This window comes from Notothenia rossii (assembly GCF_949606895.1).
Source record: "Notothenia rossii genome assembly, chromosome: 2".
NCBI lineage: Eukaryota > Metazoa > Chordata > Actinopteri > Perciformes > Nototheniidae > Notothenia > Notothenia rossii.
The window spans coordinates 45,911,128-45,928,093 of record NC_136904.1 but is presented as its reverse complement, the minus strand read 5'-3'; the positions used below and the strand labels follow the sequence as shown (position 1 = coordinate 45,928,093).

The following is a 16,966-nucleotide window of genomic DNA, read 5'->3' as shown; positions in this document are numbered from 1 at the left end:
CTCAGAGCAATAACTTTGTCTAGGCGCCATGTCTCTTATTTTTATGATCTTTTTTCTCCGGTTGATGAATCTGCCATTAACAAGATTAGAACTAATTGGGAGAAGGAACTACAGTTCACCTTCTCTGATGACTTTTGGAAGGAGGCCCTGAGAGCCGTTAACTCATCCTCCAGATTGGGGAAAAATCGATCTGTGTGCTGATGTAGAAACTGCATGGTCTAATTTTTATCTTGGTTTTATGGAGATCATTGATAGACATGCACCCCTGCGTACATTTTGAATAAAGGGACGAGACAATCCTTGGTTTTCTGCTGAAATGTCTAGTCTCCTTCATGAGAGAAACAAGGCCTGGGCAAAGGCTAGGAAATCAGGCTCAGAGGTAGAATGGCTGCGTTTTAGGCAGCTAAGGAATAGCTTCACTTCAAATGTCAAAAGGGTTAAGTCGAAGTACTATTTTTCAGTTACCACAGAAAACCTAAATAATCCTAGGAAATATTGGAAAGCCATAAAATCGATATCCGCCGGTGAGAGACGTAATGAGCTACCTCCGTTCCTTACCACAGCATCTGGCACTATATCTGACAGGGCCACCATGTTAAATTGCTTTAATGAGCATTTTTGTCCGGTGGTTCTCTGTTTGATTATGTCACTAACTCTGCTTCTGTGAACACCCCAATCCGTGACTCTGAACAATGTGGTCTGGAAAACCCTTTCAGCTTTACTCCTTTTACTGTTAATGTTGTTCATGAAGCCTTAACCAAGCTAGATCCTAAGAAACCGGCTGGCCCGGACAATGTAGAACCTTTCTTTTTAAAGATAGCTGTAGATTTTATTGCTCCTCCTCTCACTATTCTTTTGAACCTTTCCCTCAGCACAAATGCAATTCCAAAAATATGGAAGTCAGCTTATGTCTTGCCTTTACTAAAAGGAGGGTAGGCAACTATTTTAAATAGCTATAGGCCAATCTCTAAATTATCAGTTCTGGCGAAGATGCTTGAACGCCTAGTGAGTGAACAAGTAAAGGAGTTTGTTTCAGAAAGCATCATAGCACCATCACTGCCACAATGAAAGTGGTGAATGACATTACGAGTATTTTAGATAATAAGCAGAGTTGTGCAGCTCTATTTATTGACCTCCTTTGACCTTTGATACCGTCGATCATCACATCTTAAAGCAGAGGCTACTCAGTATTGGCATATCCAGCCATGCAGTGGGGTGGTTTGTGAACTACCTCTCTGAAAGGTCCAAATGTGGTCACTTTGATGGGCTGTCTTCTGAGTGGTTAAACATTGCTAATGGTGTTCCTCAAGGTTCTGTTTTAGGTCCACTTTTATTCTTCATATATATCAACAGTTTAGGTGAAAATGTGAATAGAGCTACTTTACATTTCTATGCGGACGATACCGTTATGTACTGTGCAGGTCCCTCCGTTAAGGAGGCTGGTGTTAAATCACAACCTGTTTTTAACATTATTCAGACTCAGCTCGCTGAGCTTAAGCTTCTTTTAAATGTTGATAAAATCAAGGTATTGCTATTTTCAAAAGCTAAAAAGACACCAGAGCCTGTTTTAGATATTGTTACTATGCAAGAAAAAGTACTTGAAGTGGTTAACTTTTATAAATACCTAGGTATCTGGCTTGATGATTTTCTTACTTTTAAACTTCATGTCAATAACCTGCTTAAAAAGCTGAGGATTAGACTAGGTTTCTTTTTTAGAAACAAGTCCTGTTTCTCGCTTGAGGCCAGGAAAAGGCTAGTCACTGTGACCTTTTTACCTGTGCTGGACTATGGTGATTTGTTGTATATGAATGCACCTGCCCATTGCCTGAACAAGTTAGATGCCGCCTATCACAGCGCACTGAGATTTGTCACAAATTGTAAAGCACTTACACATCACTGTACCCTGTATGCCAAGGCAGGTTTGCCATCACTTACTGTAAAGAGGCTCAGTCATTGGTACACGTTTATTTTAGGGCTGTCAAGTTAACGCGTTAATAACGCGTTAACGCAAAAAAAGATTAATGCCACTAATTATTTTAACGCGATTAACGCATACATCTGTTAATGAAAAATAAAATGCACATGTGCATTTTTTGTCCTCCGCTGCCCCGTAGTTTCAGAGCGCATCGAGTTTAAAATACCATCTATACAATCCAAGCACACTGCTGATGCCGACAGCCCCGCTCCTGCCGCCCGCTTGCAGCAAACCACACTTGAAACAGGGTTTCCGCTAGGATTTTTTTCTCGCCGGTCAAATGTCCGAACAGAATTTATTTTACCGGACAAATTTGAAACTTACCGGTCATGTTTCAATAATAATAAGAACTGTATAGCAGAGTTTCCGTTAGAAGGTGATTAACGGACTATGACCGGATATGCTGATGTTTAAAACTCAGTTAATGGGGCTCATCTTTATATTGCTTCAGTTTATGATCGTAACAGATCAAAAAATTCAGATTCATTTTTCAATAAATGATTCAACAAACAACATAATTATTACATTCAAAGAAGCTACTTATAGTAGATGATGTACATTATTCAAAAGTTTACATTAACTTTGAATAATAACACGGGAGAAACGGATCTTCTCTTTTCCCCTCTCCTGACAGCCCGTCAGTTTCTCATGCAGCGCGCTAAACAGTGGGCGGGGCTTCAGGTGATAATGCAGCAGCTGATCTGATCTCTCTCTCACGTCCGTTTACACTTCACTCGCGTTTATGTCCATATCGATCAGATCCAGCTCTCCTGATCAGCCTTTATAGAGAGCACAGATCAAACTATTAAGAGTGAATATCGGCCGATAATGATCGGCGGCCAATCGATCGGAGCATCGGACATTTTGACCGGCAGGTTTTGAATTTACCGTTTTTTATTCAATTTTACCAGCTAAAAAACGGAAAACGGAAACCCTGACTTGAAAGTGTGCAGGGGAGAAGCCTGGACACGTCTACGAGCAGCAAACTTTCAACAAAGATCGCTAAATGGGTGGCGACAGCTTGCAGGCCAATTAACATTGTGGATGACGAGGGGCTGCGTGATATAATTCGGGTCGCATCCAACGGCTGCACTTATGAATTGCCTTCTAGAGCCACCACTTTGTCGAAAATACACAACTTGTATGAAGTCCAAAAAGCAAAAATAGAGGAGGATTTAAGAAAGACTCCCACAGTTGCGCTCACCGGAGACTATTGGACTTCACTCAGTAATGACAGTCACCTCGGGGTCACAGCGCATTATTTTGACCCACAGTGGGAACTTCAGTCTCATGCTTTTACAGTTATGAAAACAGAGGAGCGGCATTTTGCCGACAACTGCGCCGACACACACACACACACACACACGAATTGAGGCGAATGTTCGTAATGTTCAGAGGTTGTTATGTTTAATATACACGACAATATTTATCATTGTTCAAATTATAGTAAACAAACATTTGCATAAAGCATATTTGTCCACTCATATGTTGATAAGAGTATTTAAAAACTTGAAAAATATCCCTCTAAGGTATATTTAGAATGGATAAAAAATGTGCGATTAATTTGTGATTAATCGCGATTAACTATTGACAATCATGCGATTAAATATTTGAATCGACTGACAGCCCTAGTTTATTCATAAAGCTTTGTTGGGTAAACTCCCGTATTATATCTGCTCTCTGATAACACAGAGAGTTGCAAGCAGCTATTGTCTGAGATCGCATGATGTACTATTGTTAGATTTGCCAAGAGCAAGGACTGTCTTAAGTAAGACAGCTTTTATGTGCGCAGCTCCACTTGCTTGGAACAATCTTCAGCAAGAATTGAAACCGAGCAATCTCATTCCTCTGCATGTTTTTAAAGCTAGGCTAAATAAAATGCTTGTTGATACTATGGGCACTTGTAAATGTATCCTGTAAATATAATGTATGATGTCTTTTATTGTTTTATGTTTCATGTGGAACCTATATGCAGCAGGTCTCCCTTGAAAAAGAGATCTATGATCTCAATGGGACCAATCTGGTTAAATAAAGGTTTGAAATTAAATGAAAATGTTCTGGTCGTGCCCTAAATTATCTAGCTTTTGGCAATCTTTCTTCGAATGTATTTCTGAAATTGTTGGTCTAAAAAATGTTTCCATCCCCTCATGTAGCTATTTTCGGTAGGCCCCCAGATGGAATCAACATTACAAACACTCAAACCAATGTCATTGCCTTTACCTCCTTGATTGCTCGTAGGAAAATCCTTCTTTTGTGGAAATCTCCTTTATCTCCCTCTTTTAAAATGTGGCTGAGTGATACCATGTCTCTTCTGAAGTTGGAAAAAATTAAGTTTACTCTCCGGGGTTCCTCAGATAAGTTTTGCGCTCATTGGAGGCCACTGATCAGCTATGTAGACCATCTTCCCCCTGATATGGTGTCGCTGTAGGGATTCTCCCTTTATTTATCCTGTTTCTCGCTTGAGGTCATTGTATTTTGTACAATGATTCCCTTCAATGCAGGAAGACATCTTATGGGAACTTTGCTTATTTTGAATATGTGGCCCTTCAGCTGAAATGCTCCTCTCGAGCTCTGTTCCTAAATATCTATAGAACACCCAAATACTGTGCAAGCTTTTTTGATGACTTTACTGAACTGCTGTCTATAGTGTGTATTGACTTTGACCGTCTAGTCATTTTGGTGATTTTAACATCCATGTTGACAACCCCCAGGACAGAGGGGCTAAATAACTGTTTTGTGTTCTTGATAACTATGGACTGACTCAGCATGTGACGGAGCCCACGCACAATAAGGGGGCACACTCTGGACTTAATTATATCAAAGGGTCTGAATGTCTCTAAGATTGTGGTGACTGATGTTGCACTCTCTGACCATTCCTGTGTTTTCTTTGAGAGCTCTATTTCTGTTCACAAAAATGTTCAAAAAGAGGTAACCACAAAACGATATTTAACTGAAAATACGAGGGAAATGTTTACTCAGAATTTTTCTTCCACACTTGCCCCTGCTAACATCTCAGTAAATGAGCTAGTAGATCATTTTTGTTCAAAAATTAAAAATGTTATAGATGCCATTGCTCCAACTAAGGTAAAGGAAGTGACTGGGAAGAAAATATCTCCATGGAGAAAGGTCATGACCGTGAGAGCAGAAAATAGAGAATGTCGAAAAGCTGAACGTAGGTGGCGAAAAACAAATCTCCAGGTTCACTTTGAAATCTATAAAGAGAGACTTGGCCTTTATAATTTGGAATGGAAAAACGCACGACAGTCTCTCTTCTCTGCCATCATTACCAAAAACAACGCACGTGCCTTGTTTGCTACCGTCGACAGACTAACTAACCCCCCAGTGTCAGTAGCCTCTGAATTTCTATCCACCAGGGCGTGCAATGATTTGGCCTCCTTCTTCACTGACAAAATTCAGAAAATCAGACAAGCAGTCAGTGTCTCTGCATCAGGTACAGCAAATGTGTTGTCCCTACTGTATGTCCACCTAATATCAATTCAAACACCATGACACTATTCCATCAGATTAATGATACAAAAACCTAGAGGACATTATTCAACTTCTGAAATCCCCCTCCTGCTGCCTTGATATTATTCCAGCAGGATTTTTCAAAGATGTTTTTCGTTGCATGGCCTCAGATCTACTTCATATAGTAAACAAATCTCTTCACTCAGGTATTTTTCCACAGGCCCTGAAAACTGCAGTCATTAAACCGCTCTTTAAAAAGAATAATCTAGACGCTTCAGTAATGAACAATTACAGGCCCATATCGAACCTGCCATTTCTAGGTAAAATCATTGAAAAAGCTGTTTTTCAACAGTTGAGTAATTTATTGCATTTAAATAATTGTTTCAATGTGTTCCAGTCAGTCTTTCGTCCAAACCACAGCACTGAGACTGCTCTTGTAAAGGTCTTCAATGACATCCACTTAAACACAGACAGTGGCAGAACTTCAGTGTTAGTATTATTAGATCTCAGTGCTGCGTTTGACACTGTTGACCACAACATATTACTCGACCGACTAGAAAACTGGGTGGGACTTTCGGAAACAGTTCTAAATTGGTTTGAATCCTACTTGAAGGACAGAAAAAACGTTGTTTCTATAGGTAAATACACATCTGAGTTGACAAATATGACATGTGGGGTACCTCAAGGCTCCATCTTGGGGCCTCTTCTCTTTAACATCTACATGCTACCACTGGCTCAGATAATGAAAAACAACAAAATAAGTTACCATAGCTATGCGGATGACACACAAATGTACGTAACAATTTCACCAGGAGACTATGCTCCAATTCAAACACTGAGTAAGTGCATTGAACAAATCAATGACTGGTTGTGTCAGAACTTTCTCCAATTAAACAAAGATAAAACTGAGGTAATGGTTTGTGGATCCAAGGCAGAACGTTTAAAAGTTAGCGCTGAGCTTCAGTCTGTAATGCTCAAAACAACAGATAAAGCCAGAAATCTAGGTGTAGTCATGGACTCTGACCTGAGTTTCAACAGTCACATTAAAACAGTTACTAAATCAGCCTACTATCACTTAAAGAATATATCTAGGATTAAAAGACTGATGTCACAGCAGGATTTGGAAAAACTTGTCCATGCTTTTATCTTCAGTAGACTTGACTACTGTAATGGTGTCTTCACAGGTCTCACTAAAAAATCTATTAGAAAGCTGCAGCTAATTCAGAACGCCGCTGCTCGAGTCCTCACTAACACTAAGAAAGTGGATCACATCACTCCTGTTCTGAAGTCTTTACACTGGCTTCCTGTATGTCAAAGAATAGATTTCAAAATACTGTTGCTGGTTTATAAAGCTTTGAATGGTTTAGGCCCAAAATACATTTCTGACCTCCTGCTAAATTATGAACCATCAAGATCTCTCAGGTCTTCAGGGACGGGTCAGCTTTCTGTCCCCAGAGTCAGAACTAAACATGGAGAAGCAGCGTTCAGTTGTTATGCTCCAAATATCTGGAACAAACTCCCAGAAACCTGCAGGTCTGCTGCAACTCTTACTACTTTTAAATCCAGGCTGAAGACTTTTCTTTTTGTCGCTGCTTTTAATTGAACTATTCACATCTTAAACTGCACTGTAACTTTTATCCATGTATTTTATTATCTTTTCTTTTTAATGACTGATTTTAAATACCATTTTCTTAATGTCTTTCTTTTTTTGTAAAGCACTTTGAATTGCCTTGTGTTGAAAGGTGCTATATAAATAAACTTGCCTGCCAAACTTGCCTTATCCGTCTATAATTATGATATGATTACTCCCCTGTCCGCCACACATGCAGCCTGTGTGACGTCCCTGGATATGTGTTAGTATGTGTACATGTATGTATGTATGCAGGTATGTGCATGTATATTATTGTATCTATCATTTTGTATTGTATTGATGTACTGTTGCCTCAGTGCTCCGGGGTAGGGTAATGTTGTGAATCGAGTGGCCCATGGTGGTGGTGGGGTTATGGTATGGGCAGGCGTATGTTATGGACGACGAACACAGGCCACTCGATTCACAACATTACCCTAACCCTAACCCTAATCATAACCCTCACACCAGATACTGACTGGTTTTCGGACCCCCCCAGACCCCCCCAATAAAGCAAAACTGCACGTTTCAGAGTGGCCTTTTATTGTGGCCAGCCTAAGGCACACCAGTGCAATAATCATGCTGTCTAATCAGCATCTTGATATGCCACACCTGTGAGGTGGGATGGATTATCGCGGCAAAGGAGAAGTGCTCACTATCACAGATTTTTTCAGATTTTTTAACAATATTTGAGAGAAATGGTTATTTTGTGTATCTAGAAAATGTTTTAGATCTTTGAGTTCATCTCATGAAAAATGGGAGCAAAAACAAAAGTGTTGCGTTTATATTTTTGTTCAGTGTATCTATGGAAAGTGATATGTAGATTTGGGTGTCATCCGCGTAATTATGATAAGAAATGTTGTTATTTCTAAATATTTGAGCAAGTGGCAGCATGTACAAATTGAATAGAAGGGGCCCGAGGATCGACCCCTGGGGAAATCCACATTTTGGTTCTGTCCAATGTGCAGCTACCAATTGAAACAAAAATACTCTCGGTTTTCAACATAGGATGTAAATCATTTTAGGACAGTGCCAGACGGACCCACCCATTTCTCTAGTCTTTCTATTAAAATGTTGTGATCTACGGTGTCAAACGCCGCACTGAGGTCTAATAGAACTAAAACTGTGGATTTCCCACAGTCGGTATTACAATGAATGTCATTTAAAATCTTTAATAAAACCGTCTCTGTGCTATGACGAGACCTAAAACCAGATTGGAAGGTGTCTAAAATGTTATTGGAGGTCAAAAAACTGTTAAATTGAAGTTCGACAACTTTTTCAATTATTTTGCTTAAAAATGGTAAATTTGAAATTGGCCTGTAATTACTGATTGTCAGTGTATCAAGGGTGTTCTTTTTTAGCAGTGGCTTAATAACTGCAGTTTTCAAGCCCTTAGGGAAGTCACCTGAATGGAGCGACATGTTCACAATCTGCAGTACATCTGAGGCAATATAGCAATAGACATTTTTAAAGAAGTTTGTCGGAAGACTATCAAGACTACATGTTGTTGTTTTAGATGGAATACAACGTCTTCAAGTGTTTTATGGCTGACTGGAACAAACTCTGACATGTTTTAATTTCATTAATTATTTGTCCTTGCAATGGGAACATAGGGTCAAGACTCGGAATTAAGGAATTGATATCTTGCCTGATCTTTAAGATCTTTTCTGTGAAGAATTAAGCAAACTCATTATATTTCTAAGTGGAGATTAGTTCAGGGGCTATTTCCATTCTGGGGTTAGTTAACCTAACAATAGTGGAAAATAATAAACAAGAGTTATTAATATTTTTGTTGATAAGATCAGAGAAAAATGATTGTAGCTTTCTTCAGTTCAAGACCGTAGGTGAATAGTTTTTCTTTGTAAATATCATGATGTATCTTGAGTTTTGTTTTCCGCCATCTGCGTTCAGCTTTCCGGCATTCTGTTTATTAAAGTTTCACTGATGGCGAATTTCTCCATGGTGCTTTCGCTTTTCCACAGATTTTTTTAACTTTCACGGGCGCAATGGCGTCAATGATATTCGTCAGTTTTCAGTTTTGCGTTAAATGTATCCACCAGATTACTAACAGGGTTTGATGTGAGAGCCGGCGCGGCTAAGAAGGCTTGGATAAATGATGTACAGGTATTTTCATTTATATACTTTCTCAAAGTTACATCTGACCTAATGTGGATCACATCAGTGACAGACATCTCAAAGGAGATACAGTAATGGTCAGAGAGCGACATCAGAAACAAACACTTTACAGATATCAAGACCTTTGGACATAAGTAAATCCAGTGTATGGCCTTTAGAATGAGTGGGCCCTGAGACATGCTGAGTCAAACCAAAATTCTCCACAGTGTGGAGCAATTCTCTAGCATTTTTATCATTGGTGTTATCCACATGAATGTTAAAATCTCCAGCATTAATGAATGAGTTAAAATCAATACATATGACAGAAAGCAGCTGTGTGAACTCATCTAGAAAGTTTGCTGAGTATCGGGGGGGCTTGTATATGGTTGTTAATAAAACACGTGGTGAATGTTCCAAACGATATTTGCTTGCAATTTAGAACATTCTTGTACAAGGAAGCCACTCCACCACCTTTCTTCTCAGCTCTGACCTCACTCATAAAGCTGTAATTAGGTAGTGCTGTTTCAATAAGAACTGCAGCACTATTGTTTGTATCTAGCCAGGTTTCAGTAAGAAACATAAAAACTACTTGCTGTTCTATTATAAGATCATTGATTAAAAATGACTTGCCCACTAAGGACCTAACATTAAGTAAGGCCAAATTAATTGTATTCTCTCTATTTTTAGCTGAGTTAGCCACTGTATCACCATCAGCACAGGGAGCTTTGACTATTTGTACAACTGGACTGATCACTCTCGCACCACGACAGTTGTTATTACAGCAAGGGCGTGACCGCCGGTCAGTTATTCTGACCGGGATGTCGCTCGGCATTAAAGTGGGAGCTGAAATACGCACAGTGACCGTTGTTGTGACTAGCCCTGGCGTGGCTGTAGGGGACAGCGGAAGATGGCAGGGGTCGCCAATCCCCAGGTCAGCAGACTGTCCCGATACCCCAGAAGAAGATGGGTTTGATGTTAATAGTCAAGTACGAGGATAGGACAGCACTGTGTGTTGAATATTAGCGGACAACATCTGAGAACCTGCTCTGTTTGGATGTACGCCGTCGTTGTTAAAAAGAGACCGACGATTCTAGAAAAGGTTAAAATTGTCAATAAACCCGACGTTCTGATCTGTGCAGGTGGACTGCAGCCAGGTGTGAAGACTAAGCAGTCTGCTGAAGCGAGCGGTGCCGCAGCCTACAGTGGGAATCGGCCCCGAAATAAAAACAGACATTCCACGGTTCTTTAGGAAGTCAAAAAGGTGGTCAAAATCAGATTTGGTCAACTCAGACTGTTGACGAGCTGCATCATTTGTGCCTACGTAGATTATCACTCTTTTGATGGATAACGAGAGTGTGGGCAGTAAATCCTGGAGCTTTTTCTGAATGTCGGATGTCATGGCACCGGGGAAGCAGTGTGTTTATGCATTAAAAAAATGTACATTCCTGGCTATGGAATCGCCGATAATCAAGGTTGAGGGGGAGAAGAGCGACCGTGGGAGTGTAGACGGGGCTCCGCCAGAACCGAACAGATCACAATCAGTATCCACAATGTGAGTAGCTCTTACCGGCTGAAGCTGGGTGGTCACAGCCGGGGTCTGCTGCGGCGAGGATGTAGGGTTTGTTCCTTGAAGAATGAGACCTTAAGAGCGTCTCCTGGTCACGTCCTCCTTCAGTAATCTGCGGCGAAAGGAGGACGAAGACTTTGGCGTTGAAAAGGGGTCCCCTGCTTTGTTTTCCTGTGCTCGGCTTTATAGAGTAGGTGGATCGTCAGGATTGGCGTAATGAGATTGATGCATCTGATCAATACGCAGGGAGGCGCATCCCATAGTGAGACATCTCATCATGCTAGTCCTAGCCTGCGAGCTAGTTCAGGCAGTCAACTCGAGCACCAATGATACATTAACATGTGACGCACCTCGTCCCTCTTACAACTGACCAAACACATTCTCCTAAACATGCCGCTCTATTTAAGCTGCCAGGTCTTCCTGCCTCTGCCTCGCTATGCTGCTGCTGCCACTGCTGTGTTCACTTGCTATTGCTGCGTTCATGTTCCTGCTGCTGTGTTTCATGTTGCTGCGTTTCATGTTGCTGCATACATTAATGAACACACTTTAAAAAGGCAGTGTTACGAGTGTAAAAATGATATTTCCCTCTGATGCTTTAAAACCTCTCTCTCCCTCTCTCTCTCTCTCCCTCTCTCTCTCTCTCCCCCTCTCTCTCCCCCTCTCTCTCTCCCCCTCCCTCTCCCTCTCCCCCTCTCTCTCTCTCCCCCTCCCCCTCCCTCCCACAGACTGCGGCGGCAGCAGCCGAGTCCAGGTCTGTTTGTGAAGATGCGCTCGGCTCGGTTCAGTCCTGAGAGCGCAGACGGTCCAGCCAGCGACGTGGACGAGGAGGAGGAGCAGCTCCAGATCCCATGACGCTCACACCTGCAGTCATACTGGAAATACTTCACACAAACATCTGCTGACACATGAAGAACTTGAAATAGTTTGTCTTTTGTGCAAACGTTGTATCTTCAGAGACATTCTGCAACAGGAAGCAGCTGTCTACTGCTCAACCAGCAAGTTCTTAAAGGACAGCTGACACATTATGGGAGATATTTTACCCAGATCAAAACATCAAATCATTTATCTCTGTGCATCCATGCAAAAATGCTCATTTTAGGCAATGAATGGATGCACATTTTAATAATCAAAATAAAAGAATCATTAAAAAACAGAAGCGTTCATCTGGAGTTTAAACATGACCAAGGCAATGTGACAACATTTCCTCACCGCAGAAAAATGATTAGCACGCACCTAATGCTGATGCAGAACACTCATACAATTCTCATACACACTCACACACACCTCAACAGACTTGCATTAATGGACGCACAGCAACAATATGAAAACAGCAGGCGTGTGACAGACTTTAAGGCTGTGCTGAATGAAAGGATCTTCTTTACTGGAGCAGTGATTCATTCTTACCTCAGCAGCATCACCCCTGTCCCCTCCGTCCATCCATCAGCAGTATTAATCCTCTCCGCTGTGAAGAAAATATGCAGCATTGAAAGCCCGGTCACTTCTGCAATTTAAACCGCTGCATTGAAAAACAAAAATGTCTATTAATTCCAATGGAATCTGAAGATATCTGGTATGGTGAACTTTGACAAATAGCTCTATACTCTGTCCGAGTATAAATTCTTACTTTATTAGTATTACCCACAGAGCTGTGCGGCATGCCCACCTAAAAGTTAGCATCGAGAGGCTCCCTACTCAAAATGCAATGGGATTTTTCTAGAAAATGATCTCTGTGACAAACACACGTTTATGATACTTATGGGTTATGTTCAGATGAATAACCTCCACATATGAACACCGCTTTATGATTTTTAAAGTGTAAATGCAGTTATCAGAAGTACAAAGTTAATGCTAGGCTGTAAACAAACTACATCCCATTCCATGAGGGGGCATACTAGAGGAACTAAAACATGATCAGACGTAATAATGTTGGCTAGCGTATTAGTGCTAAGCTTGCAAGATACAGTGTTTCCCTCCTCAGTCCTCTAACACAGGGGTTCCCAACCTTTATTGTGCCAAGGACCGGCAGATACAGTACATAAAAAAAAAATTGCGGACCATTGTCCATTTTAACGGATTTTATTATTTACTCACCAGCAAGTAGCAACAGAGACTAATTGTATGTAACAGCCTGAACAAATATTAGAACAATATGCATCCCAAACATATTAACAACGGTTAAAAAAAAAAAAGAACCGGTTAAATAGAAAAACTGAAAACCAAAAAAACGACGTTATTCAGTTTTTAAACCAAAATGGGAAAACAGATAAATGCACGTTTTGTTTTTGTTTTTATGATTTACGGATAATCCAGTGAATGCTGGGAAAACGGTGTGTGTGTGTGTGTGTGTGTGTGTGTGTGTGTGTGTGTGTGTGTGTGTGTGTGTGTGTGTGTGTGTGTGTGTGTGTGTGTGTGTGTGTGTGTGTGTGTGTGTGTGTGTGTGTGTGTGTGTGTGTGTGTGTGTGTGTGTGTGTGTGTGTGTGTGTGTGTGTGTGTGTGTGTGTGTGTGTGTGTGTGTGTGTGTGCGCGCGCATTTGTTTTCAGAAGATATTATCATAGTGTCGTTCGTTCCGGTGCACACACACATCATGCGCCTTGGTGACCGGACATCCCCTTCATAAAACCAGTAATAGGGGCAGTAATTGGGCAGTTCGATGTGTGTAGAGGTGTGTGTGGTTAACACGTAGCAGCCTGCAGTCACTCTTAAGCTGTTCTGATGAAGGTAAACACAGTGACGGTGCGTAAAAAGGCACAGATCTCGGCGCGCTGGTGCTGCACTTCTCAGAGGCGGAGTTACACGTCCCGCTGCCTCCTGATGCTGCAGCCATTTCATGAAGTGAAGGAGGTTTTCCTTCTATTAAACAGCTGTGGGCAGCAGATACTAAGAGTCCCGGACATGAATTCATAGATCAAGGCAGACTGGTTTACAGACTCTCCTGTTTTGCCAATCCGGTGCTTAAACAAATAGCTCTACACCCCACGCCGACATGTCCTTAAAATGAAGTCAGAGTTTGAAATATATCTCAAATAATGTATGCACTGCCATTTCCCCACATAAACATAACAGTCTGCAATGAAACGGTTGTCTCCTGTGTGCTCCACTTCCTACTTGGCGCACCGGTAACTTAATCGTGCGCACAAGAGGCTGAGACCAGGCTGAGCCGCTGAATCCCTCGGAACCGGTCTGCGGCCCGGGGGTTGGGAACCCCTGCTCTAACACCTTTCAAACATCCCATTCAAACGCTGGAAATCAGAAGTATTATGCTTTGAGAGGAACAGATTTCAAGCTAAATATCCATCAGTGAAGCATTTAAGGTTAAAGCTTTTGGTTGAGATTTGAGGTTTATTTTCCAGAATTGTAGTCCAATCCTGTGGAAATAGAAGCTTTCTTCACATTAGAATACAGAACTACATGATGGATGCAAACCTTTAACACAGCAGAGGCTCGAAAAACATCCAAAGCTCTCGTGCTGCTCTCACTTTGTTGCTTCAGGTAAGTTTTATGCTGCGTTTGTGCTGAGCTTGAAGTATTTATATCCAGTAATTCCCTCAGGACTGATTTTAGTTTGGACTGAAACACGTCTTAAGCAGCATTCAGACATCATGGGAGAGTGAAACCCAGTATGATAATATGCCCAGGGTCCACAGAGACGGCCATGAATCCAACAGTAGAGGGAGGTTCAGATACAGTGTGTGTTAAACTGAACACTTAAGTTATTTCTACCAAGCTAGTCCGGGCTAAATCTGTTTCTCTGAACCCTCATGCTGGAAGGGTACCAAGATATTTGTACTGATCAGGATTCTGAACTATTTATGTCGTAATGGTTTTAGTTTTTATAAATGATCTGTACCACAGTGGTTTTGTATTAGCCCTATAAATGTCTACTGTATATATAAAGAAACATGAGTCTGTGTCTTCTTTCTACACTTTTTCTGTGTCAGAGTAAGCTTTTTGTACTGTGCACACCAGTGAGGCCTCAGTAATGCTGACTTTAGGGTTGTTGTCCTCAAGGTTCTCTTAAAACTGGACAGCAAGTAACCATGGTATTGATGTTAATGTTAATCAAATCCTTAAAGAAATTCAGACACTTATTATGGTCAGGATTTCTTCCAGTGTTTTCACCACTGCCATTCTGATATATTCTCACTTGGCAGGTGTAAGCTGAGGATCCATAGAAGTGTGAGCTCTGCGTTCTGGACACACTATGTTGTGATAAGAGACCCCTAACGATCAGAGAATGGTCTTTTTTGTCTAAAAAGGTTCCCAACTTTGTGAAATGACCCTGATATTTTAAGTGCCAGCCACGATAAGATCTGTTTAAATTATGAAAAGGCTAAGGAAAGGTCCTTCAATGGTTCCTTTCTTATCTCCTTTAGCTCAGGAAACAGTCGACCATCTTTGTGTAGACTGGTACGTACTTGAGTTTTTCAGTTGCTGAAAAAAAATCCAGAAATGGACAACCCAAGTAGCTAGTTTCAAGATACAGTATACTTTAGATTATATTAGCCCTGCGAAAATAGGAGCTGCTAAAACTGCATACTTTAAGGAAACCTGGTGAGAAAATCAAGAGCACAGTGGATCTAAAGTTCTTGCTGTTAAAATGCTGATCTGCTAGTCTGGTGATATTTTATATTTGTATTATTAACAAAACCAGAGGAGACAACCAAAACCAACCACATGTTCAAACAGGAGTAAATGGTGCATTTGTTGGGACTATTTTGTATGGCAGATTAAACCCATTTTGTTTTGCGTTATAGAGTATTTGTGTTTACTGAGTAAAAATAATCTACAGTATGTTTATGTTAATTTAGGGAACATGCCACCTAAGATAAGATAAGATGGAACTTTATTATTTAAATTATGTTTTTAGAAGCAACAGGTAGTCTTGTAGTCGAGACCACCTTATCCGAGACCAAGACATTACCAAGACCGGAGAGTAGCTAGACCAAGACAAGACCCTGGTTGCGGTCGAATAGTCAATTTAGCTTAGGAACCACTGGACCTCCCTTGACAAAAGGAGAGGAGAAAATGTTGCCCCACAATGCCTTGCAGCCCCAGCATTTACCGTCACAGAACAGTCGGCCATTCACGGAAACAACGGATTATGACCGAGAAATTATATCATGAAAGTTACGGTGTTTATTAAGCATTTTAAAACGTATGTGGTAATTTGCCAAAGTGCTTTGTTTTGAACGTTCATCAGTATTATAATCAAGAGAAATATGAACGTTAGTTTTTACTGAAATTATCAAATAAAGTCAACATTTCACAGTGTTTACTGACGTCTGCTGGCGCATCATAAATACGTTGGATAGTGAAAGTGCAGTCGGATTCTCAAAGCACCGCAGTCTCTTCTCCTAAGTCCTTTTGAATTATCCAATCCACAGTTCCTTAAGCCTGTGACGCTTCACACATAGGTCAAGGAATAGACGATAGGAGCTGATTTTTGGACTATTCGACTGCAACCAAAAACTTTAAGAGGTCGAGACCAAGTCAAGACCAAGAACCAGACTACTGTGAATCCAACACTACACGATACACATATACCAACCCAGTCTCATGGCATTTCGTGTTCACCAACACGATTTTTAATCTATTGATTCGTGTTCACCAACACGATTTTCTCCTTTTTTTCGTTTTGCACAGCACGATTTTAAAAGCAATGTATTTCTACTGGTAATGTGTTTCGTACCTGCAGCACGTCTTTTTCTCCGGTCGGCTCGTGGAAGACCGGAAGCTGTGTGGTTCATAAAAACATGTTCTTACTCAATATCAAGCCACAATTATTGTTTTTATTTTAAATCGTATAATTTCTGACTTTTGTTGCCGTCTGTGAGGAAAATAAATGGGGCTCAGAGCCTCAGAATACTGAAATCTGTATTTTTAAATATTTTTTTCCTTCTAATTTGTTATTCTTTTCAAAATAACACACTGTTATTTACTCACCAATAACACACAATTATCCTTGCTTTTATTTATTGGTTTAATTCCATAATCTCTGGCTTTTTTGGCGTCCGTCAGGAACTGAATTTCAAAATAAAAACAGAAACATACGTAGGCCTCTAGGAGTTTAGGATGGCCGAAGACACTACACTACCCATAATCCCCAGCTATCGTTTTGGACTACAGTCCCCGTGATTAATCTTCAAGCGCTGGGATTGGATGTTGGAGTGGCAGTGCGCCAAGGTTAAGCCGAGCGTCAAACAGCTGTTTGAA

General features: G+C 40.9%; 1 protein-coding gene across 1 annotated transcript in view; it reads left to right on the top strand.

Annotated features, from left to right (window-relative positions):
• The window catches only part of ccdc102a (coiled-coil domain containing 102A), a 128,328-nt gene extending 113,665 nt beyond the window's left edge, over positions 1–14,663 (top strand). The window contains exon 10 of the mRNA XM_079664448.1: positions 11,478–14,663. Within this exon, the coding sequence (XP_079520574.1) occupies positions 11,478–11,604 (127 nt within the window). The 3' untranslated portion in view covers positions 11,605–14,663. The remainder of the gene's footprint in view (positions 1–11,477) is intronic.
• The last annotated feature ends 2,303 nt before the right edge of the window (positions 14,664–16,966 follow it).